At 37.1% G+C, this 22,678-nt stretch overlaps 4 protein-coding genes and 1 long non-coding RNA gene across 11 annotated transcripts; 3 read left to right on the top strand and 2 right to left on the bottom strand.

The window, feature by feature from the left end:
* Positions 1-556: 556 nt before the first annotated feature.
* LOC109855625 (dolichyl-diphosphooligosaccharide--protein glycosyltransferase subunit STT3B) lies at positions 557-5,077 on the top strand. 2 transcript variants are annotated; one of them, XM_020430076.1, is made up of 7 exons: positions 557-1,089; positions 1,529-2,227; positions 2,348-2,658; positions 2,751-3,288; positions 3,380-3,841; positions 3,957-4,047; positions 4,168-4,259. In XM_020430076.1, exons 1-7 carry the CDS (start codon positions 848-850, stop codon positions 4,186-4,188), a joined length of 2,364 nt encoding a protein of 787 aa, XP_020285665.1. In that variant the 5' UTR covers positions 557-847; the 3' UTR covers positions 4,189-4,259. The 2 variants fall into 2 exon arrangements, with proteins under 2 accessions (XP_020285665.1, XP_020285664.1); XM_020430075.1 differs by having other exon boundaries at positions 559-1,089; positions 4,197-5,077.
* Positions 5,078-6,576: 1,499 nt separating this feature from the next.
* On the top strand, positions 6,577-12,115 carry LOC109855626 (INO80 complex subunit D). Of its 4 annotated transcripts, none has more exons than XM_020430080.1 (3): positions 6,577-7,120; positions 7,224-9,429; positions 9,543-12,115. In XM_020430080.1, exons 2-3 carry the CDS (start codon positions 8,070-8,072, stop codon positions 9,707-9,709), a joined length of 1,527 nt encoding a protein of 508 aa, XP_020285669.1. In that variant the 5' UTR covers positions 6,577-7,120; positions 7,224-8,069; the 3' UTR covers positions 9,710-12,115. The 4 variants fall into 4 exon arrangements, with proteins under 4 accessions (XP_020285669.1, XP_020285670.1, XP_020285666.1 ...); XM_020430081.1 differs by having other exon boundaries at positions 7,195-9,429; XM_020430079.1 differs by having other exon boundaries at positions 6,578-7,380; positions 8,039-9,429.
* Positions 12,116-12,471: 356 nt separating this feature from the next.
* Positions 12,472-14,420, bottom strand: LOC109855621 (protein phosphatase 1 regulatory subunit 36-like). Of its 2 annotated transcripts, none has more exons than XM_020430070.1 (6): positions 14,333-14,420; positions 14,116-14,248; positions 13,519-14,047; positions 13,217-13,423; positions 12,869-13,104; positions 12,472-12,772 (listed from the first exon to the last, which is right to left on the bottom strand). In XM_020430070.1, exons 1-6 carry the CDS (start codon positions 14,386-14,388, stop codon positions 12,557-12,559), a joined length of 1,377 nt encoding a protein of 458 aa, XP_020285659.1. In that variant the 5' UTR covers positions 14,389-14,420; the 3' UTR covers positions 12,472-12,556. The 2 variants fall into 2 exon arrangements, with proteins under 2 accessions (XP_020285659.1, XP_020285660.1); XM_020430071.1 differs by having other exon boundaries at positions 13,519-14,014.
* Positions 14,421-14,497: 77 nt separating this feature from the next.
* Positions 14,498-15,956, bottom strand: LOC109855622 (39S ribosomal protein L9, mitochondrial). 2 transcript variants are annotated; one of them, XM_020430073.1, is made up of 3 exons: positions 15,728-15,956; positions 14,864-15,572; positions 14,498-14,589 (listed from the first exon to the last, which is right to left on the bottom strand). In XM_020430073.1, exons 1-2 carry the CDS (start codon positions 15,821-15,823, stop codon positions 14,868-14,870), a joined length of 801 nt encoding a protein of 266 aa, XP_020285662.1. In that variant the 5' UTR covers positions 15,824-15,956; the 3' UTR covers positions 14,498-14,589; positions 14,864-14,867. The 2 variants fall into 2 exon arrangements, with proteins under 2 accessions (XP_020285662.1, XP_020285661.1); XM_020430072.1 differs by lacking the exon at positions 14,498-14,589 and having other exon boundaries at positions 14,814-15,572.
* Positions 15,957-16,596: 640 nt separating this feature from the next.
* On the top strand, positions 16,597-17,282 carry LOC109855611. Its single transcript, XR_002250322.1, has 2 exons — positions 16,597-17,018; positions 17,133-17,282. It is a non-coding gene; the product is annotated as an uncharacterized LOC109855611 (long non-coding RNA).
* The last annotated feature ends 5,396 nt before the right edge of the window (positions 17,283-22,678 follow it).

Below are 22,678 nucleotides of genomic sequence, written 5' to 3'. Positions count from 1 at the left end.
GCAGCCAGTTCAGGTAAAAAGAACAAACCTAAAATCTCGACGTAAATTACAAAGAGAATTCATTTGTGCAATGTCTTGTTGTAATAAATATGTTTTATATTACATATATATAACATATCCGGAAACTAAAACTGTAAAATTTGTAGCGCATTTTCCGAATAAAAAACAAAATTACAAGACAATCGTATCAAATTGTAAATCCGGTCTACGATCGCGACGACCAATCAGCACGTCCGACCCTTTTATTGTAGAAAAATGTGTAACGAGCTTCATAAAGCTCGCTTCACTCTCACATCGTACGAAGAACGCATCGAACACGATTGGTGAAACAAATGGCTGCGTTCGGAAAGCACGCTATCAGCGCTATCTCGTCATTCTATCTTTGTTTTACATCTAATGAGCAATAAAGATAGAATGATGCAACAGCGCTGATAGCGCGCTTCCCGAACGCACCCAATGGCGACACATAGCGACACAAAAACCAATCAACAAACGAGATTTCGGAAAATTGATACATGGCGAAAGGCGCATGTTCGATCATATGCGCGCTGTCTCTTTCTCTCTCACTCAGCTGTATCTTATGCAACTTATCGCAGCTGCTATGATAAAAATGGAAGTCATGATTAACACGTAGCCGGCGTTCGACGTGTCCTAGCCTCCCAGCTTAGGCATTGACAGCGAGTTTGATAAATTTTGTTGCGCGCCGCTTTAACCAGTAAGTAATCCGTTGTCCACGCGGTATCGCGAATGGTTCGCTCACGCATGGCGAACGCCACGTCGTCGTGAACATCATCAGACCGATATATATCTAAACGCACGCCCGTGCAGACGCGCAACGCGACAGACCATGCATCCGAACAAATCGTCTTCGTCGTCGTCGTCGTCGTCCGGTACGGCGAACGCAAAAGTCACGTATTCCGACAAGAGATCGACGACCAAGCAAATGAAAACGTCCACGTTGACAAACGCCGCCGGTCTCAGCTCTCTGATTACCTTCACCGTTCTCCTGCTCGCCTGGATCTCGGGTTTCGCCGCGCGACTTTTCGCCGTCATACGGTTCGAGAGTATCATACACGAGTTTGATCCTTGGTACGTAACTTGTCGCGATTCATTTAACTGATATTTTTGACGACACACGAAAAAAGAATCTGCTTTTACATTTCTTATGTGACAAATTTTTGCATAAATTTTTTTCATTCTGCTTTTTTTTTATTCTCTTGCAGTGCAAAAAAAAATATAAATTTAATATAAATTTGATTTACAATAGTTTTATTTTATGTAGAAACAATAAATATATGTGTATATATATATATATATATATATATATGTATATATGTATGTACAATTATGCAAATTATATAAGTATCTTTTAGAACAACTGAAAAATTTTTTTTCAATTATCATTAGTTTACTTTAAGAAAATAAAAAAAGTTTTACTTTAAGAAAATAAAAAAAGTTCTTTTTTTTGTTGGCTTGATAATATGATTGTATATATAGAATTTTAAATATATATATCTTCATATCTTAGGTTTAACTACAGAGCAACAGCTTATATGGTTCAACATGGATTCTACAATTTTCTGAATTGGTTTGATGAGCGTGCATGGTATCCACTGGGTCGAATTGTTGGCGGAACTGTTTATCCTGGACTCATGATAACATCTGGATCAATACATTATATACTGCATTCTCTGAACATACCAGTGCATATAAGAGACATATGTGTATTTTTAGCTCCAATTTTTAGTGGCCTTACTGCCATATCGACCTATTTGTTAACTAAAGAAATATGGAGTGCTGGTGCTGGTTTGTTTGCGGCCTGCTTTATTGCAATTGTGCCTGGTTATATCTCAAGATCAGTAGCCGGCAGTTATGACAATGAGGGAATTGCGATCTTCGCGTTGCAAATTACCTACTATCTTTGGGTTAAATCAGTCAAAACTGGTTCCATCTTTTGGGCAAGTGTAACTGCCCTGTCCTACTTCTACATGGTATCCGCTTGGGGAGGTTATGTGTTCATAATTAATTTAATTCCACTTCATGTATTTGCCCTGTTGGTCATGAACCGCTTTAGTAATCGATTGTTTACCAGTTACACTACGTTTTATGTTCTTGGACTTTTACTGAGTATGCAAATACCATTTGTTGGCTTTCAACCGATCAGGACTTCTGAGCATATGGCAGCAGGCGGTGTATTTGGTCTTCTAATTTTTGTAGCAGCTCTTAGGTATGCATCATTTTTGAGTGCTGTATGTTATTTTAATCTGCATATATATTATTCGTAAAAATAGAATCGTAAGTCTTTGGATAAACATCTGAATGTTTTATTGCAATTTTCTATTTACAGATACTTAAGAACTGTACTTACCAAGTCCGAGATGAAATATTTCGGGAGTGTAGTAGCTGTAACCGCGACTATACTTCTGTTCGTTTTGATCGCGTTAACATATGCCGGTGTTGTCGCTCCTTGGAGTGGTAGATTTTACTCGCTATGGGATACCGGCTACGCCAAAATACATATTCCTATAATAGCATCTGTATCGGAACATCAACCCACGACTTGGTTCAGCTTTTTCTTTGACTTACACATTCTCGTTACAACATTTCCCGTTGGTCTTTGGTACTGTATTAAGCATGTCAATGATGAACGTGTGTTTGGTAAGAATCGATAATGGAGACGTATTTTAAGATAAAATATAATTATTCAATAACATATTACGCTTGTTTTATTCTCTTTTTTCTCTTCACAGTTATATTGTATTCCATAAGTGCCGTTTACTTCGCTGGTGTGATGGTAAGACTTATGTTGACACTGACTCCGGTAGTGTGTATGCTAGCCGGCGTTGCCATCAGCAGACTCGTAGAATTGTATCTTAAGGAAGAAGACAGGGAGGGAAATGATCGCAACGGTAGCGAGACTGATGAGAGTGAAGAAGAAAGAGAAAGAAGCCCCGGTAGAGCATTATACGACAAAGCTGGTAAACTTCGTAGAATGAAGCATGAAAGAACAAAGAATAATGGTGACGGATTGGGTGCGAATCTTCGCAACATCGTCGTTATCGCCATGCTTATGTTGTTGATGATGTTTACCGTACACTGCACGTGGGTGACCAGCAATGCCTACTCTAGCCCGTCTATAGTTCTGGCATCCTACAGCAACGATGGTGGAAGAGCAATACTTGACGATTTTCGGGAGGCTTATTATTGGTTGGCTCAGAACACACCCAATGACGCTAGAGTTATGAGTTGGTGGGATTACGGGTACCAGATTGCCGGTATGGCTAACAGGTATGCATCACTATTCATAGGATTGTGTAGTATTTGATGAATAATGTATGAGATTTGTGATGTAACATCTTATCACGTTACTTTTACGTAGAACTACGCTCGTGGACAATAATACATGGAATAATTCGCATATAGCTCTGGTCGGCAAGGCTATGAGCTCGAACGAAAGTGCGGCTTACGAGATTATGACGTCTCTGGATGTCGATTATGTGTTGATCATATTTGGCGGAATGATCGGCTACTCCGGCGACGATATCAATAAATTTTTATGGATGGTCCGAATTGCCGAGGGTGAACATCCGCAGGATATTCGCGAGAGTGATTACTTCACCGAGAAAGGAGAATTTCGCGTGGACGCCGAAGGTTCCCCGACTTTGCTGAACTCGCTGATGTACAAGCTGAGTTATTATCGATTCGGAGACGTTAAAATAGACTATCGAACGCCTTACGGTTACGACCGTACTCGTAACGCGGAAATAGGCAATAAAAACTTTCAGCTAACATATCTGGAAGAAGCTTATACCACTGAGCATTGGCTTGTCAGGATTTACAGGTAAAATTCGCAGCAGTCTTACAATTTGTTTCCAAGTTTACTGTAATTTGTGTGTTGCATGAAAAAAATACTATAATTATTGTTCCGTGTTAATTACAAAATGTTTTATATACAGGGTGAAGAAACCGGTAGAGTTCAATAGACCAAGAATTCCGATCTCCGAGCGGATTATAACTCGTCGCGCAAATTCCTACATTAGTAAAAAGGTTGGTGCTTATGTCTCAGACGTTAGATTAAGAAGAAGAACCTTTTAATTTTGGTGGTTTTTCGTATCGTTTTGCCGTTTTCATTAGTACACGTAAGTTGATCTGGAAACGTAGTTGAAGTTATGGGGGGTCGGGCATTGATGTTTCAGACCGCACGGCGTAAACGAGGTTTCATAAAAGGCCGGCCAGTTGTTATTAAAGGACAGAAACCTCAACGACGAACAACGTAACGAAGATCCAGTGACTATTTCATAACAATTTGCAAATACAACTTTTGTAATAAAAGAATTACCGTCCCTTGGGTCTACCACGAACTATTTACCTCGAACTAAGAATTTATCGTCAAAACGGTTCAAACTGAAGAATTAGAATATTCCAAGAAGATAGTTTTCAACATTCAAGGCAAATTAAACAAACAAGTGACAGTTTTTCTATTATATTTTGCTAATTCTGTTTTGTAATGTTGGCTTATTGTGTTTTATTTCAATAATTGATATAAATTGCCAATACTTTTTACTGCATAATTTTACATCACTTGTTATGGCATTTCGCAACATTACTGCAAATACGTATTTTCAATAGTCAGTCATTATATTGTGCATATTTATATAAACATGTTTATTTTAGAAAGAATCACAAATGTACTATATATTTTGTTTTCAAATGTGTTACATGTTTTTTGTTTCAGTACTTTCTAGAAATGAATTACTTTCTCATTAATTATTTGCTTTAAGAATCAATTGCATTTAGCAATTAAATAATTGTAAAAGACTTTCAAATTTATTTGTTATCCACTTAGGGATTTGTTCTGTAAGTCTCTGTAAGTTGAGACTGTAAAAAGCAACCTGTAGAGTGTTACATTTATGTTGTGTAGTGTGTTCAATGCACATGATATTGCGTACGGACGGAACTTTTCGATAAACAAAGTTCTGCACCAATTTTCAGCAGAAACATTGGGATTATGAAGTATGTGTCAAGTGTACACAGTTTGTTGTATAGCACCTTGTTGAAAGATAAACATTTGTGATAACACAGAGTTGTTAATTTACAAAAATGCATTTGAAAGTTTTAATTTGATTTTCATTCAAAAAAAAGAGAGAAAAAACTTTATAAATGAAACACTATATAATTTAAAAGATATTTATAATTAAATTTTATATATATAATTTTATGATTTTTTTTACGAATATCTTTACAAAAGACAGCATGTAAAATTCTGATATCTCCGAATGTGGCAATTTTTTTTTTTTGCATTTTTTGATTTTGTATAATTCTCATAAATTTAAATAAATGTACATATATACACAAATATATATGTATAAAAAAGTTACATAAAAAATTTATACATATAATTTTACTTGTAACTGCGTATCATTTATTAATAAGCTACACAATTGTAATACATTCATATACACACGTACAGTCAAAATAATGAGTAAAATTTTTGTTATTACATTTGATTTGCGATATTTGCATTTATAACGGATTGGTTATGTTATAGCTTTGTAAATATCGCAAGGTCATTCAGATTTAGAATGTTGTGTGAACGCGATTGTAATAAAAAAAATTCAGATTTTTGAGTTTACCCATGAAGAGTTAGTCTCTGAAACAAAAAGACTTGTTAGTTTTACGGATAAAACAAGAGCTGAAAACTATAAAAGTAAAAATTACGGATCTCTTTCTGCGAACATAAGCAATCTGTAAATACATACACAAGATGTACAAACAATTTCTAAACTGATAATTGAACAGCAACTTCTATCAGCGTTCGTGCACATCCACAAACTCGTGTGTGTTGAGTAATGTGATCGTCTTCCGAGAAACACCGATGTTTTTCTCACATGAGGTACATCTCTATTTGTATTTTAAGTTTTAAATAGAGTTTATGAATTTAAAGTAAAAAAAATGTTAAAAAATGTTCAATAATTCACGCTGTTTCTTTTACACTTATGTAATTTTAAATTTGCAAAAGTAAAATTTCTCTTTTTATGTAAATTATTCGAAAGTGGAAGTGAAATTTTTTTTTTTTGAAAGTAAACAATTAAAAAGTAGGTAGTGTGTTTGCGAAACAATGATTAAATTAAAATCGCCTTTAAAAAAAAAGGAATCAAAAGTCTATTCAAAAATCTGGAGATGGTTCCGTGATAGCATGCGTGATTTCGACATCTTTACATGATACAAATACCAGCATAAGTTGAATAGCTTTGAACGCGCACGCGTTCCAGAATTGTTGCTAGCTAGTTCATTGTTATGCCATTTGACTGATGAAACGGAATTTCAAAATAACTTTCGAAAATCGAACGACTTGTGGAGCGATAACAAGTTCCAGTTTCTCTTGTTATGCTAATAACACTAACGCATGTACATATGAATTTCTTTGAATATTTTTTTAGAATTCTCATACACGGCGAGATACGTAGGGTAGCAGCGCTGAAATAAAATCGCTGAGAAAAAGATCGTCGCGCACACACTGGCGCATGTATGTACGACGATGACTTGGCGTACAGGTTATGTTAATCTTTGAAGAAAAAAAAAAAGCACAAGAAACGGGTAATCTCGCTGCTGACAGCCACGTAAAACGATCCTTTGTTGAAAACATTTCGTGCTCATAGTATCGTATAAAATTAATTGACTTTCGCGCGGCATAGAAAACAGTACAGTGTCCGTATCCGTAGCGAAATTTCAGGGATTTTTCATGTACGCCCGTGTGCGCCGCGTCGGCCATTTTGCTTTCCCCGCACGTCTTTCTCTGACATGTCTTTCCCTAATGTTATTATCTCGATGAATGTTGAAATTTGTGCGTGAATCACTCCGAGTTATTGTTCGAGGAAAGTGACCTGCTCGCAGTCAAAGATCGACTCGTGCTTGAACAGTGAGACAGACATCGCCGTTGTCGGGAGAGCGATTCCCGTTGCCGTTCCAACCTCAGTTGCACCCTACCGAAACACGGAGTTAACAACAGGCAGCCTTCCGACAACCGATTACGAGCGATCCGATCCGTTCACCAGGTGCGAAATGCTGCGAGACTCGTCCGGAGAGCGCTTCTGGCCACGTCGCTGACACCCCCATCACGGTATTTTGCACGATGTCCTGTTGTCAATGTAACGAGCAAATCCTAACCTAACCAAAAAAAACATCGTTGATCAGAGCGACGTCGTGTGTGCTTATGTCAACAGTGGAGAGAAAATCACGTTTGATGATATGGCTCTGGTCCCGCTTCTGAGATCGTCGAAACACAAAAAGTCTCTGGAAGTGTCCGTCGTCCCTGACATCTGCCCAACGTGGGTGCTCAGACATGTGTAGGATACGTTTGGTTTAAGACTACTATGCGAGGCAAGGATTGTTTTTATCCTGATCTAGCAATGGACTAAGTTCACGCTTATTGCTTGAACCAGGAAACTCATATAATTTGCTCTGTTGCATATATATATATGTATACATATATTGATACAAATCCAAGTGATTAATGTGAATCCTATTAGTACTGTTTAGCTTTAAATAATATTGATTACACCTAAAGTATTATCTTTGTAAAAATAATATTTCGGGTATCAAATTGACAAAAGAATTGTTTTACAAGCTGTACATGTATCATTCTGTATAATTACTACTGAAATCTGACGCAAGTTCCATGACTTTACTTATACATGTGTATCCGAGGAAGTGAGAAAAATCAGAAACATAATGCATTGATAAGTATACTCAAATGTGACTGGTTCATACGTTTATTTTTTACTGTATTATCTTTAACTTGCTATATCTCTTGTACAATATCTTTACATGTTATCCTAATGCTAATAAGTTTGGGTTTTTTTTTACCTAGCAAACATAACAAATATCTGTGATAATAACACAATAAGACATTTTTTTTCATACTTACAGTATTATATTTTTAAATTGATATAGTTTGTTACTTGGCTCTTGGCACATAGCGTGAACTAAGTTTTACCTAGATAGGAAGAGAGTTGACTTGGAGGATTTGAGAATGCAGGTGGAACAGATCTGGACAGAAGCAGCAACCAATGAAGGTCCCTATTACCGAAAATTCAAACATGGATAAACTGAAGTTTTCGGACCGTTTGAAGGCTTTGCTGAAAACTGAGGCTCAACAAGATGTTGATCCGTACATTTTCAGTGAACCAGAACCATTCACTGCAGTGGGAAGAAATGCTAACATGGTTCCAACAACACATTCAAAAGTAATGCAAAACTGTAAGAACAACAAATCGAAAGGAAAATGCATAAAGCAAAGAATAAGAGTAGCGCCCATGCCGGATGCAAGCTACAAGACTATCGGCATTAACGCTACGGCGGAAACAAATGTTGAGAGTAGCATCGAGGAAAATTTAGATCATAAATTTTCTAACGTAGTTCAGCGTAAACAGCGGCATATTGAAAATTTACAAAGATTAAAACGTAGGAAACAAAGTCGGGACCATACTCTGTTGTATTATCCTAGAGCTGGAGATGAAATATCGGACAGCGAATCGAGCGGAGATGAAATAACAACTTATCAACGTCATTGGTTCACCAGTGAATCCGCGACGACAAATCGTGCGGCTCGATTGTCGCAAGTACGTTTGCAATTACAACGGCAATTGCTACAACTAAGTGTTGATGGAGCTGACACCGAAGGTGTATTGCGGCATAGAGTCAAGTGTTTGTTAGAAGCCGCTTCCAAAGATCCTGCTTCTACCGCGAGAGCTCTGAGTGATTCTCCGAGCACCAGTAAAGTACTCAATGGGCCGCTGTTAGTCGGCGGGCTATGCGGAGCAGAAGGATGCCAACAGACGTCTTTGCCTTGTACCCGGCATTGTTCCCGCCACATTATGTTAAATGGAGATCAGCTCTTATTTGAGCATTGCACTGCCAAGTTTAGTGACAACACACAGTGTTGTGTTCCTGTGTTTGATGTCGCGCACGAATTACCTCTTTGTCCAGAACATGCGAGAAAAAGAGACAATTGTCTCCGCAAAGCCCAAGAACCCAAACCAAAGAAAGCTCGTAAGAAACCAACTTCTCCCACCATCCCAGCAAAGCCTAAACCTAAGCCTAAACCGAAGAAACGCAAACGGCCACCCTCGAACAAAATGGAGACTACGAAGGATGTTGCGCTGATGCACGAGGACAATCACTACATGAACCAAATAAACTGTAGTGAAAATCACGCCAAGACGTTAAACAATTTGACTATACCGCAAGGAAGTTCAAATACGTCTAACTTGAATTTAGGATTGGGATTAGGTTCTCTCGGGCTGGGCAGCGGACTCAAAGTTGAACTTGGAGATAACGAAGTATTCGCTTCTTTGGATTCTGCCGAGCATGACTTCGGTAACGTGCTCAACAACTTGCCTCCGGATGCCTTCAACGACTTATTTATCGGTAATTGTAACATCTTTGTTTTTTTTTTATACTTTCTAACTTTCAAAACTGATTACGTGTATATTTCTTGAAATATATATTAGAATTAATTAGAAAAATACTTTGATTTATAGAAGGTAGGAATGGTGATTATGAACCGTCGAGAGAAGAGGAAGAGGAATTGCAACGGGCTTTGGAAGAAGTTGATAAAGATGTACGAAATTTGGAGAGAATGGGGCAAACTCATGGACTTTTAGAGCCGGCTTTGCTCGCTCAGCTTATGTCGGACATTGCCTCGTAGCCCCATAAGTTTTAATCTATTAATTTTCGGAAATGAGTTCGCGTGTGTTCCTTACTGTAACGTAGAAAGAAGTACTGTTTGTGCTGCTAAACGTAAAATTGCGTTCTAGACTGTTATTATATAGCCACGCAAGTCCGAGATAATGGCAGGGATTGACATACAGAAAGTAACAAAAAAAAAGCAACAAAGAAAAACACAATAGCAAACTTACGAATTTAGTGTAAAAAAAAAAAAAAAATAACAGCGTCGAGTGCACGGATAGGTTTATCAGATGAGTAAAAAAAAGACGTCAAAAACAAAAAAAAAACAAAAAAAAAACCGAGAATTCCATCCTTTAAGACAAATAATCACGGACACTTTCTTGCGTCGTCATCGTATTCGCAATATATTTGTAGCTTATTCCCAGATATTTTGACTTGCACGTGAGAAAAATTTGCTTAGAGAAATTGTTGTAGATGTAAATTGATAGATTGCAATCGAGTTTTGAGCGTCAGTAGAATGTGAAACAACAACAACAAAAACAAAGTGAAGGGAAGAGAGCAGTGTTACATGAGCGAGACTAGATTTTCAACACACGAGCTAAAAATATGGTACGTGGTTTTCATTTTTATATATACACGGCTTGTTTTTACTAATTAGCAGGAATTATCTAAATTACTTTAACTAATAGAGCACCACATATTTATTGAACTACACTTAATGTTTAATTACTAATTACTCAAACGATAGGTACAAAAAACATTTTTGCGACTGATTGTAATGATTTTGTCTGTTATATATCGATCATATATTTATAATGATGAAATTGAAAGAATTTTGGCTCACGAGCCAAGAGTAATCTAATGATTGAAAAATAATTGGAAAAAATATTTGATATTCGCGTAACTACTTTGTATGTGTATAATTCTCATTAGTAGTGAAAATTGTCGTAGTAGAATTTACTCATTAATTTGCAGCTCATTGAATAATCAATGATTCAGTTCGAGATAAAACGTTATGCAAACACACACAGTATCATTCTTTTTGAAAATATATCCGAATATGTATTTAAATAAAAACTACAGTTTTTTCACGCAGTTTAATTCTCATTAGGAAACTCTGTGCATAGAATATATTTATACAAACTCACGACTGAATTTGTAAGAAAACTATACATATGTCTACATAAATATACATAATGTTGATATATAAAGAAAAAAAAATAATCACGCGTTCTTTTATCTGATTGCAATAATACAGCTACAAGTAATCACATTTATTAAACATGATTATTCGATAATACGATAATGTGCATAATCAATATATTGTCAGTTTGTCTATTCTGTATTATATATTCATGTAGACAGATGTTCACTGAATAGTTGTAGCATCTAAGTGAAATATGAAAATGGGCAAGACAAATTAGCGTTGAGAGAACAACGTTCATTTTTCAACATTGTTACTAAATGTGCAACTTGCTTTGCAGCCTTAAATGAAAAAGATGACACGCTTTGTACTGGTCAGAATCAGGAAAAAAAAAAAAATATCGTTCTCACATATACACATTTCAAAGGAATTTTCTTCGATAATTATTTTAGGAGAGAATTTTTTAATGTATATGTGCAGGCACAGATTCTGAAAGTAAAACTAGATTGGTGCATTGTTCGCGTGAATGGGCTAAATTACGTACTGCCATTTGACTTATAGATATTGTGTGTAGCACAGTAAATTGTTACTGCAACATCATTATATACGTGGTGTAACTAACAGTTAGTAATATTAAAAAAAAACGGATAAAGTGCGCAATACAACATGGATTATCATAATTTTTAATACATATCGTAATAAAATGTGAGAAACAAGTAACTCCAATGTATCCGTGTACGTAACTCTTGCTACCAGTGAACAAACATTCAAAAGATATTTGTTATTACGCGAAACAGTAATAAATAATTATACATGTATACATGTGTGCAGTGACAGACGATGTTTTAGAGAAATCTAGTTTTTATTGTCAAAATCGTTGTGCCAAAACAAAAATCGACGAGACCGAGAATGTTTCCATTTTCTTTTTGTGTTGCAATAACGCGTGTCACTTATTCAAAAGAAACGGGTCGCAGAAGAACATACCGCACTTTAGTAAGTAATGAATGTTTAGATGAATGCGAGTGATTGCAAATGGTCTAGCAGTAAGTTTTATCACATGTAAATGCAAGTGGAGACAAAATAATTTGCAAGATCGAACCCATATTGGGGATTGAATTAGCAACGTATGTATTGTTACTACGTATGACAGTAGTTAAGTAGAAACAATAATTATTTATAGACACAGGACAATGCCGAATTTAATCATAACGTAAGTGCATTGCTTGAGATGTATCTATATGTGTATCTTTTCTTGTAAAATATCAGCATTATTACTCTTGATTAGGCATTACCAATTATATAATAAGCATATTTTTTACATTGTGTTATAGCATTCAGTTTATATGACTATCCTTATCATTCATCCTTGTAACGATTGCTTTGTGTTAATACTTGAAAAATCACATTAGACTTTTTTATTTTTCAGCGTTATGACTTGTACACATCGGAAGATTATCATGTAGAGAAAGATATAATGTAGAAAAATATGTATTTGTAATTTTTATTCTTATTTTTAGGGAGAAAATTGACAATTTTTCAATTTATATATCTTGTGTCAGTATTTAATATAAGTATTGTTTTTTTGTTATTTTCTTTTGACATTTTCTACACGTCATATATTTTATACATGTGGCTTTTTTACTCTTGTTTTTATTTTAGATTTAATTAATTTATATTATTTTATTTTTGTACATGTACACACACCTAATGTGTTTTTGAAACTCAATCTATAGTTGTTGCTTCAGAGTACGTGTCCAGTTGTTTGTGTCGCTTACGCCTTTTTATTTCTCGACGAATCCATTTTTTTCGCGCTTCTTCGCGAACTTTATCGTATCTCTTGTTTGATATCTCAACTTCAATCTCTTTCATCGGGAATTCCTCGGGCAATTCTTCCTCAATATCGGGAATAGTTAATCTCTTGACATCTCGAACTTGTTTCTTCACAATGCGAAAACAAACACATTCGACACTTCTGTATCTAGTTAGGAGTTTAATTTTCTAAAGTCCTGTAGAATAACAAAACCGCGTTCTTACCATTACAGCTATATCCATAGAAAATCTGCGTAGTAGTGGTTCTTCCACTTTTTTATCAACAGTAACTTCCTTCGGCTCTTCCGGTTCAACCGGCATTAACATTATATCGTAATCCGAGCGATTGTGACCCAGTATGCCTGCTTTGATTCCCAATTTCGACAACCTTTCCTCCTCAATGTGAAGAGCGTTTTTTAGATAAACAAGTGTCGGATGGTACACTTCGATGTCCGTTACTCCTTTAAGTAAAAATAAGTATTTTTGCTACAGTGTATCTTCTTGTGAAGTAAACTATATGATTTGAATAGTGTTAGCACAATAGAAAAAAAGAAAGAGAGAAATATCACGCACCTAAAGATAGAAAACGGTAGTCGCAATCCGAGTATATCAGTTCCTGAGGTAAAGGGGAGTTTCTGAGTAATCGACTTTTCAATGTCATTTTAGGACCATGTAGCACGCGGATATCGTCTTCCAACATATCCTGAATAATTTGACTACCGCTTTGTCTTTGCGCGGTGTTATACGCTTCCGTTCGGAATAGTCTGTGCACCTCTAGTTCTGCAAAACGTACACACAATTGCGATCATTGTAACAATTACTGTCCTTCCGAAGAAACTTATATTGTACATATAACTCTTGTATAAATAGCGTACCGATCAGATTGTAATGTTTGCGTTTTAACGCTATCCATACAACGCGATGAGCCACGCTTATCAGAGCCTCGAAGATTCGCAAGTCTTTCTCGCCCTGAGATTCCGTGACCGACTTGGTGTTCATCATGTGGTGATATTGCGACCCTTCCTGGCAGCCCATTATCAGATCCACGTATTCCCGACCTACAAGACAGCGAAGACCTCGCATCTGTTCGGCATATCGAAATCTGTGTCCACGTGCCAGCGGATTTGGTGCCTTCTTCATGGTGGCGGCCTGCTCCTGCATCAAGTCTTCCCATATTTCCGTATAGTGTTGGAAGTAGATGATCAACGCTCTTAAGAATCGATCGACAATCGTCAAGTGAAGGAAGTTTACGAACTGGGGACTGACGGGCGTTGCGAGCAGATAAAGGACGAGATCTTTGATGTCTTGCAATATAATAACGTCAGGCTCATTCGGCGCGACTTTTCTCAGGTAATGTCTTCGAAATCTGATCTGTAAATGTAATGCGCAGCTTTTTTCAATATACTACATATATTAATTATAGTAAAGAATTTAAACACATTTTTCAGCCTTTACTATACTTGGTCTTTCACCTTTGCACTCTCACTCAGCGTTTCCCGATAACTCAAACTTAAATATGCATGCGGAAAATAAATTGTCTCCGTAGGAACGGTGACGTCTTCCTTCTTTCGTCCTTTAGCTTGGTCATCTTCCGCTTTTGTTGTACTGATTTAACACAAGTCATTATATAAAAATAATTATATATAACATTTTTTATTATGTCTTCTAAAAAGAGGTAATATTTTTTACCTTGACAGAACTATTCCTTCATACACTTCATCCCATACAAAGTGCCTTTCACCCATATCTATTTTGCATTGTTATGATAACAAATATGTTCTTTTATTATTCATTATAGATTTCCAGGTTAACAATTTGTAGAACTTGGCATGTTCCTTGTCTTAACTAAATTTAATGTATAGTGAAGGTAAAACAGAATCAAATTTATGCTTTATTGATTCTAGATAGATAGTAACTGTCTTAGCCTCGTTCCCCACTTTCTCTTTCTAAAATCAATAATTTGACTAGTTACACTATAGTTAAATGCACATATATTTTAAATGCATATATATTTTAAGTTTATTATTATTATTATTTAGAATTTCGATAACACAGACATTTATTTGTAGTTTTTTGAAAAATAATGTTTTCTTCTAATAAATTAAGCAAGAAATGAAATAAGAATAAATTATAAAAATTTTCTAAGAGAAATGAAATAAATTTTTATGTATATTCGTTAAAAGCATTTATTTTACGTGTATTTTTTAGCACAATATATACAATATTATATTATCCGTGGTTTCTCTATCCAAAATGGAGGAAGAGAATCCAAAATTGGTTTATCCTCGGGAAACATTGGCTCGTTTGGCAGTTTATAAAACTCTTCAACGTATACTTGTTTAGACTTGTCTGGTGTCCAATGATGTATGTTACATCTCACTTTCACTTGCTCGCAATTATTAATTGTGAGAGTTATGTAGAACTCCTTTCCCTCTATATCCATATTTGGCCCAGATATCGGTTTCTCAGGCAATGTTATGTTATCTTCCGGTACTAAAATACCAGCTTTTCGAAAGCTTACTCTTACATGCCATTTTTCTAACGTCCATGGTACGTCCTGTGACATTATCATTGTTATTCGCTTTTGCGATAAGTATTTCATTGTTTGTTCCACAGTAGAAGAACTAAATGGTGCATCCTGTTGATCCAATAATTTAGAGTATTTCTCAATATTTTCGGGAGTAGCATACTCTGCTAATTTAGGCAATAAGAGTTCTGCATACGCTTGGTTCGGATGCATTTTTATCCTAGTACCTGCATTACCAAGTCCTGACACATACTGCGTCAGAATCAAATCGAGCGGTTTTTTCCTTCTTATATTTGCATCTTCGACAAGATCATATATAAAATGTCTTGTTTTAAAACGATGGGGTTTACTATTTTTTTTGTAAAGAGGAACTGGATGTCTTCTTTTGAGAATAAAGGTATTCTGTAAAAATATATACATATACATTAAATGATATAAAAATACAACTTTAGTATAAAATATGTGCAAAAAAAAACTACTGAAGTACTTTTGAAAATAAAGAATGTAGAATAAATAAAAACTGTTGTATTTATAATATTAAAAGTTTTATATTATACCCGAGTTTGTTGTGACAAGTGATCTGGTGCGATCAGTAAAATAGGTCTCGCCAACAATTTCACGTGATTCACAAATATTTTCGGAAATTGTAGCATATTTATATCTTGTTTAGTTTTCTTCAAAGATAAGTTTCAATGTTTTTGATGTTTATGTGTTGGAAAAGTTTCCGTCAAAAACCGAAAGAGGTTAGTTAGACAAAAATAACGTCACCGACTAGGAAGGAGTCACCAACCTTCGTAGAAAGCAGACGAAAATCACTCAGCAGGGGTACGTTCCAAAATCCTACTTTGGTTACTAAAATGATATATTTTACGTCACGTGTACTATAGTTTTCGGTTTCCAAGGTAAGATTTTGGAACATACCCCAGTAGGGAGAAGACTGAGGCTGCCTTTACATGGCTGCGGTCCGTTTCATGCTTAATCGCGCATTTATCTGTAGCATATGTCACGTATACTATAGATAAATGTGAGCTTAAGTATGACACGGACCGCAGCCCATGCGGCGAGATTTGCGTAAACGTAAAGCCCGTTCTACATTGATCGCAAGCGCAAACGCAAGGACCGGGTCTGGTAGAATTGACTAATCGTATTGATCAAATCAGCCAATTGACGAGCGTGATTGGTCAATTCTACGAGATCTATACCTTGCGTTTGCGCTTGCGATCAATGTAGAACGGGCTTAATGGAACGCATCTTTGATCGACTGAAAAAATAACAATGGTTACGTTCAGAAAACTCAACGGTTGAGAGATCATTCCTTGTTATAGGATTATTCTTCGAAACCTGCTACGGTTCCAAAAGTATGATCCAATCATAAGCGATTATCTCTCAACCGTTGCGCAATTGTTGAGTTGTCTGAACGCACCCAATAATGGTGCTGCGATAGACAAATCAAAAATTACTTCGAAGTTTAGTGACTTCGGGCGCGAATATAATCATGAGGTTTCGTTTCTGCTTGTATCATGTGATCAATGATTAAAACAATCGATGACAGTGGATTTGGCGGCTTGTGTCAGATTGTGTGATTGCTTTTCTAACCTCTAAAAGAGTCACGCTTCTGCGGACGTTATCCAGGAATATACTGTTGTAAACCTTTGTCTGAACTTGAGCATCGAAATATGTCAAACGTACAGACGGTAAACAGTATAATTAGCAACAGAAATCGCGATTGTTTCGAATGCAGACTGCTAAGTGGCAGCGGTCTCGTCGCTGCTGGTTTATACGTCTGTCATCATTCCAAACAGTATCAAAATCAAGTTAAAAAAGCAGCGATGTATTCGATTGCATCTGGTATGTTTGCCTGACACTTTGTATTTTGCAAAAAAATTGAACTTTAACGAATAAATATAATTCTACTTGATGCGTTTGATATGTTTAACACATGTGATAAATTCAATTTTTCAGCATTGGTACTTCTTGGCACAGCTAGGATTTTCGACTTACCACCTTTTCAAAATAAGTTTAAGCGCAGTTGAGAAACAAACTGCTTAAGCGAGCACAAATTCACAACATGTAGAAATTTCATAAATAATGCGAAATCAAGGTGACTATTGATATGTTTACTATGTCTTCTCTTTTAACACATAATCTTAACTTGTATGTATGATTTCTGTTTTTATTGTCTTGTGTAAATTAGACAATTTAGATGATATGATTAGAAGTAGATAACATGAGATTAAATTTATAATTTCTTATGAGCAACAAATGTTTGTTAGACACTTGTAATATGTATTGTAAACACAGAAACACTATCTCTTGTTATAAAATTTTATGTACACAAATACAATTATATATTATTTTGTCGTTTGTAGAACATTAATTGCGTACATTTTTCCAAATTTTAAAATCACAAAATCCACTCTTAAAAATTTCTTTAAAAAATGATAATGTTGAAAGTCTGTGTAGACTGCAATTTATTATCACCGTTTTGACTGCAACGCAAAATTTTCCTTGTTTTTTTCATTTTCTAACTGTTAAAGCTTTCGAAGTGTTTGACTTGGGAATGCGGGGCACACACGCGTATTGCGCGCGTTGTTCGCATCAGGTTTCATAAAACGCCGTGGAGAGGCCGACGCGATGCGAAAACATCGTGCGCACTGCAGTACGCGCTTATTGCAAAACGCGCGAAGGCGCGGAGAACGAGCCGTAAACGCTTTCGTTGTGCGCGCACGACCCGCGCACACGCTCGTTAATATTCGCGCCGCGTTACTTCCTGTTACGTACTCTCGACGATACACTTACAGGACACCGGTTGTTGTGGAGCGATTGTAAACTCGTCTACTCGCCGTGCGAGCTCCGACGTTGCTCTCGATCGCCCACGCAAGCGATACGTGCTCCGAAATATTCCGGGATGTAGCAACAGGATGATAATCAAACTATCTCAATTGTCAGTTTGAGCAAAAATCAGTAATCACACACAAATATTTGTTTTTATTAAAATAATTTGTTAGAGAAAATTACAATTACAGAGAATTGTTTTAGTTAAATCTTGCGATTATTTTTATAAAAATTTTTTAATAGAAGAGTCGCATGTTGTTTTTTAATGAAAATTTTGTTTAACAAATATGTGTTTGAAAAACATGCTCATTATATTTAAATATTTAAATGAAGAAAGACTTCAAGAATGTCAATGATATATTTCAATGTATTACTGCGTATTGGTACTCAGTGCGCGCTTACAGTAATTTGATTAATAACAATCTTTTATCCCGCGCTTTACACCGAAATGAGCGCGATCGACGCGGCTTTTGTCGGATGAGGTCGCGCCTAAGGTCGTTTCTCCGAGTTGGCGCCACACCCTGGCACACGGCGATGTCGAGGAGACACGCGAGGAGATGGCGCACGCGGATCGACGTCAAGAGTCGTCGCGCGGGACGAAGAAGACGTGCCTTCTGCGAGCGGACTCTCTTTCCGCATCGACATTCTTGACACGCAGAAGATCGCTCTTGTAATACTTGGAACACGGGGCGATCCATCCGGTATACGTTCGACGTGCCTGTTACGACAAACCTGCGTACACGGCCTCGTGTTCTGCGACGTTTCCCGGGCCCACCCTCACGCGCGGAAGAAAAATGGATCTGCCGTAAAAATAAGATTTTTGACATGTATATACCTTCTCTTTCATATGAAAAATATTATAGTCCCTTTTAACAGATAGAAGTGAGATGAAAGGAGAGATAAAATTTGAAGAAAAGCCTCCAGGATACCAACTATTATACATATGTAGAAAAGATACGATCTTTTTTTTCTTTTTCGATAGAAATCGTCTCGTAACTTCATATTCAAGTACCGATTACGCGAAACTGATCGTTTGACACTCTCCGCTCTGCCCGACTCCCTTCTTTCAGAAAAACGGGCATACCACGAACAAGACGTAAAACATACGTTTCGCCGGAAGTGCGGTTTTGCGCAGTGTGTTCTCTTTTTTTTTTTTTTTTTTTTTTCGGCGTCCTCATGAATGTGCTGCGAGTCGCGCGCGACCGCAAAAACGAGCACGTCGCGCGTATATATCTTGTATGCGTTCCGAAGATTCGCCGCAATTCGCCCGACTGTGGCGAACGGGAACTTTATTGTTAACGCTATATTATATAACACAGCGAGGCGCTCGGAAGACGCAGATCACGCAGGCGGCGCACATCATATCGTGCACTTTCAATGACAAGGCAGAAAAAAAAAGGACAGGAGAAAGGGAAGGAAAACGGTGAGGAGACCAAGTCCCGCGGTGTCGCGGGAAAGGATCAAGGTCCCTTCTCGGTTCCGTCCCCGTTCGATAAATCCAGCATTCCGAGCCGATCCGTGTGGAAGATGAGAGAAAGCGAATCCGGGACTGCTGCGCCCCTCGCACCACTCGACTTGGGATTGCGTCAACGCGTAATTGCAGGATTGCACGTTCGTTTGTACGTTCGTTCGATCGTTCATTCCTGGCCTGTGCTTAAAGTCGTGCGCAATTCTCTCTCCGAGTCGCGTCTCAGTTGCTTATCTTATCGTATTAACAAAGCACTCGAAGTTATTTTTGAAAAAGTATTGTTTATTTTCGATATATTTTGAATAATAGATATTTTGTAATTTAAATTTTAATAACACACACACACACACACATCTCTGTATAATAAACCGACGATCGATAAATTTATTGAAATCACGAATATCGATTTGACATCTTTGCGTGCTAAATGTGAAATTTTACATCGAATTATTACACACGTTCACCGAGAGCAGAATTCAAAAATAAACTGTTTGTTATCGATTGGAGTATTTCGAGATGTAACATTCTGGATTCTGGACAATTGGATTTCCGCGGATCCAATTTATCGCTGTTTTCGTTCGAAACGTCACTTCGCGTTGTAAGTCTCGCGTTCTCGCAGCGAGAAAATATCACATTCAAGAGGTTTTTAATATTTCGTCGATAAATTGCAAGATAAAATATATATAAAAAATAGCAAAGTATATAAAATAAAAATAGAATATCTACTACAAACAAAAAAACGTTAAGTTTTAATTGCAAGAGTGTCTTTCCAGATTATCGGACGCGCGTATTTAGAATTAAGTTCGGCCGTGAATCCGATTAGAACGGATGTACACACTCGCAGAGTGATTTGCTTCCTTTCTATCTTTAGAGGATTAAGTACGCAACGAATGAGAATGTATCTCGCAAAAATCGAATATGTTATTCGTCTAATTCCTGAAGGAGAATTCCTGTTCAAATGACAAAACTAATTTTTTATTACAAATTAAGAACCGTTGCAAAAAAAACAAAGAATGTCTCACAAAAATCTTTCACGCTTTACTCCGCTCGATTAACTCCTTCAAAGATACCATATCGGCGACACAAGTGTGACACAAAAATAAAATCATAAAATTTGATGTAATCTCTGAGTTTATAAGCGTAATCTCTGCGTTTAATCTTCCGAATGAAAAAACAATCAAATTTTCACGTCACGGGATTCCCGCTTTCGTAACGCGCGCTTGGGATGCGAAAACACATCCTCTTCTGCGCAACGTATTCCTTGACTGAAAAGGTTTCGCTATCGATCACACGATTATTGTTAATGACGCGTCTTTAGGAAAATTATCTGTTCTCACGATTTCTCTCTCTCTCTCTCTTTCTTTTTCTTCAGTTTATCGCAACCTCACATTATGATAAATTCGGGCGCTGATATTAGCGCGTTTCTGCATCAAGGAAGCCCCAACCGTGTACTATCGTGCGATCTCGGATCTCTCTTTCTCTCTCTCTCTCTCTCCAGCAAATAATATACGCGTCGCGGATATTGCCGTAGGGGCAGAAATCCTCGCGGACATCTGTAAATCGAGAAAGGACCGTTGCACAAGGAGCGTGCGCGCGCGCTGTGTATGTGCATTTCTTTCTTCTTCGACCTTTAGGACCGACACGGGGCGCAAATCACATTGAGCGTCGCGTATATAAACGCCTCCGCCGCAACGAACTCCGGCAAAGAACGAGAAATTTATTGCGAAATAAACTGGATTCTCGCGCGGCAAGACGTATTCCGGCGCGGAAACTTTGCGACGCGAATGCGTCGCGTTATCACACTAATGAATAAAGTCCTTCCGGTCTCGCGGCGATCGATCTTGAAGCGCAGCAAACGAAAACGAGGATAAAACTGTAGGTACCGGGTTTATTTACGTCTCCGTGCGGTTTGTTTTCTTATACAATTTAGTTATTCGGTTCATTATAGGAAATAAATTAGATGTCTAAAAACATTTTGCGAGACTCATCTTTACAAAATTCCTCCGCTATCTCTACTTAGAGTAATATTACGTTAACGAGTCGTTTTCGAAATAATAATTCGCGTGATTGACGTTAATTAATTTTGTCAACATACAAAGCTTTTTTTACTTCTTTTCCATATCTTTGTTGCAATGAAATTAAACGTGAAAAACAATTGATGCCCGATCCACTTTTGCGTCTTCGTTAAAAGTAATTTCCAATTACTTGTCTCGGGATTGTGTTTCTCTAGTTCGAGGTAAAAATTCGTAAGAGAGACGGTGTCGCCGGTTTTACGTAAAGTATCAAGAGAACGCTTTTGTACCGCTCGCCGACCTTTAGGGCCGAATTATACACGCAACGAGTCACGCGTCAAGCGATGTATGTACGCACAGCCGTGCCTTTACGCACTGGCACGCCGTCCACGTACGTATCTTCGCCAGGTACTAGCACCGTACAACACAGGCACGCACACCCGCTGGAATACTAATACCGTATGGGACACGCTCGGTCGTTCGCGTAAAATCCGTCTTTTATATCCTCGTATATAAGGTCACGCATCGGTTGAGAAAAGTTTTTAATCGGTATGTAACGACTGAGAAAAAAAAAAAAAAAAAAAACTACGATCGCGCGAATATATCACCGGAAAATCCGTCGTCGGAAACAAACTTGTTGAACGAACTGAGAGAATTATAAAGTTATGTTACGTTTTTTAAATTTAATAACAAATCACAGAAATTAATTGAAAATAAAAACAAAACAAAACGTTTTAAAACAGTTTCTTTCGTTTTTTCGATCGACTACTAAATGTTAACTGTCGATGCATTAGTTGTTTCCTCGGAGAGATTGTAAAATGCTCTTCTTATCTCTTCCTTCGCGAGACGAGTAACTTCTATTAAAGAGCCGCTCCCGGCCGTACTAATATTAAGACTTCAAGATATGGAAGTAGTCTGGAATCGTTAGTTAAGTTCATAACTAGACGTCTTGGAAACTGGAAATTACCGCCGACATTAATCCGCTACTAAAGAGAAACCTTTTTTTTTTTTTGTATTTAATAGAGCGCGCGTCGAAATCGAAAATAAAACGCAGCAGCGATCTTTTGTCTCTCATTTTCTTGCTCCCCCCCTCTGCTTTATTTTTTCGCAGTCTTCGTTTCCTTCTTCCTCGTTTTTCGATCTGTCTTACGCGACACGGCAAAACGCAATTATTCCGGGATTTATCTAACCAG

This window comes from Pseudomyrmex gracilis, unplaced genomic scaffold, assembly GCF_002006095.1.
Source record: "Pseudomyrmex gracilis isolate BER0280 unplaced genomic scaffold, ASM200609v1 scaffold_93, whole genome shotgun sequence".
NCBI lineage: Eukaryota > Metazoa > Arthropoda > Insecta > Hymenoptera > Formicidae > Pseudomyrmex > Pseudomyrmex gracilis.
The sequence above is the reverse complement of the archived record's forward strand: the minus strand, read 5'-3'. Positions and strand labels throughout refer to the sequence as shown.

Coding starts and splice junctions, on each gene's coding strand:
- LOC109855625 (XM_020430075.1), top strand. CDS start 848: ATGCATCCGAACAAATCGTCTTCGTCGTCGTCGTCGTCGTCCGGTACG. Junction 2,228..2,347: donor ATTTTTGTAGCAGCTCTTAG/GTATGCATCATT, acceptor TTCTATTTACAG/ATACTTAAGAACTGTACTTA. Junction 3,289..3,379: donor ATTGCCGGTATGGCTAACAG/GTATGCATCACT, acceptor ACTTTTACGTAG/AACTACGCTCGTGGACAATA.
- LOC109855621 (XM_020430070.1), bottom strand. CDS start 14,388: ATGGGTGAAAGGCACTTTGTATGGGATGAAGTGTATGAAGGAATAGTT. Junction 13,424..13,518: donor CAAACATTACAATCTGATCG/GTACGCTATTTA, acceptor TACGTTTTGCAG/AACTAGAGGTGCACAGACTA. Junction 12,773..12,868: donor CTATGGATATAGCTGTAATG/GTAAGAACGCGG, acceptor CGCATTGTGAAG/AAACAAGTTCGAGATGTCAA.
- LOC109855626 (XM_020430080.1), top strand. CDS start 8,070: ATGAAGGTCCCTATTACCGAAAATTCAAACATGGATAAACTGAAGTTT. Junction 9,430..9,542: donor CTTCAACGACTTATTTATCG/GTAATTGTAACA, acceptor TTTGATTTATAG/AAGGTAGGAATGGTGATTAT.
- LOC109855622 (XM_020430073.1), bottom strand. CDS start 15,823: ATGCTACAATTTCCGAAAATATTTGTGAATCACGTGAAATTGTTGGCG. Junction 15,573..15,727: donor ACTTGTCACAACAAACTCGG/GTATAATATAAA, acceptor ATATTTTTACAG/AATACCTTTATTCTCAAAAG.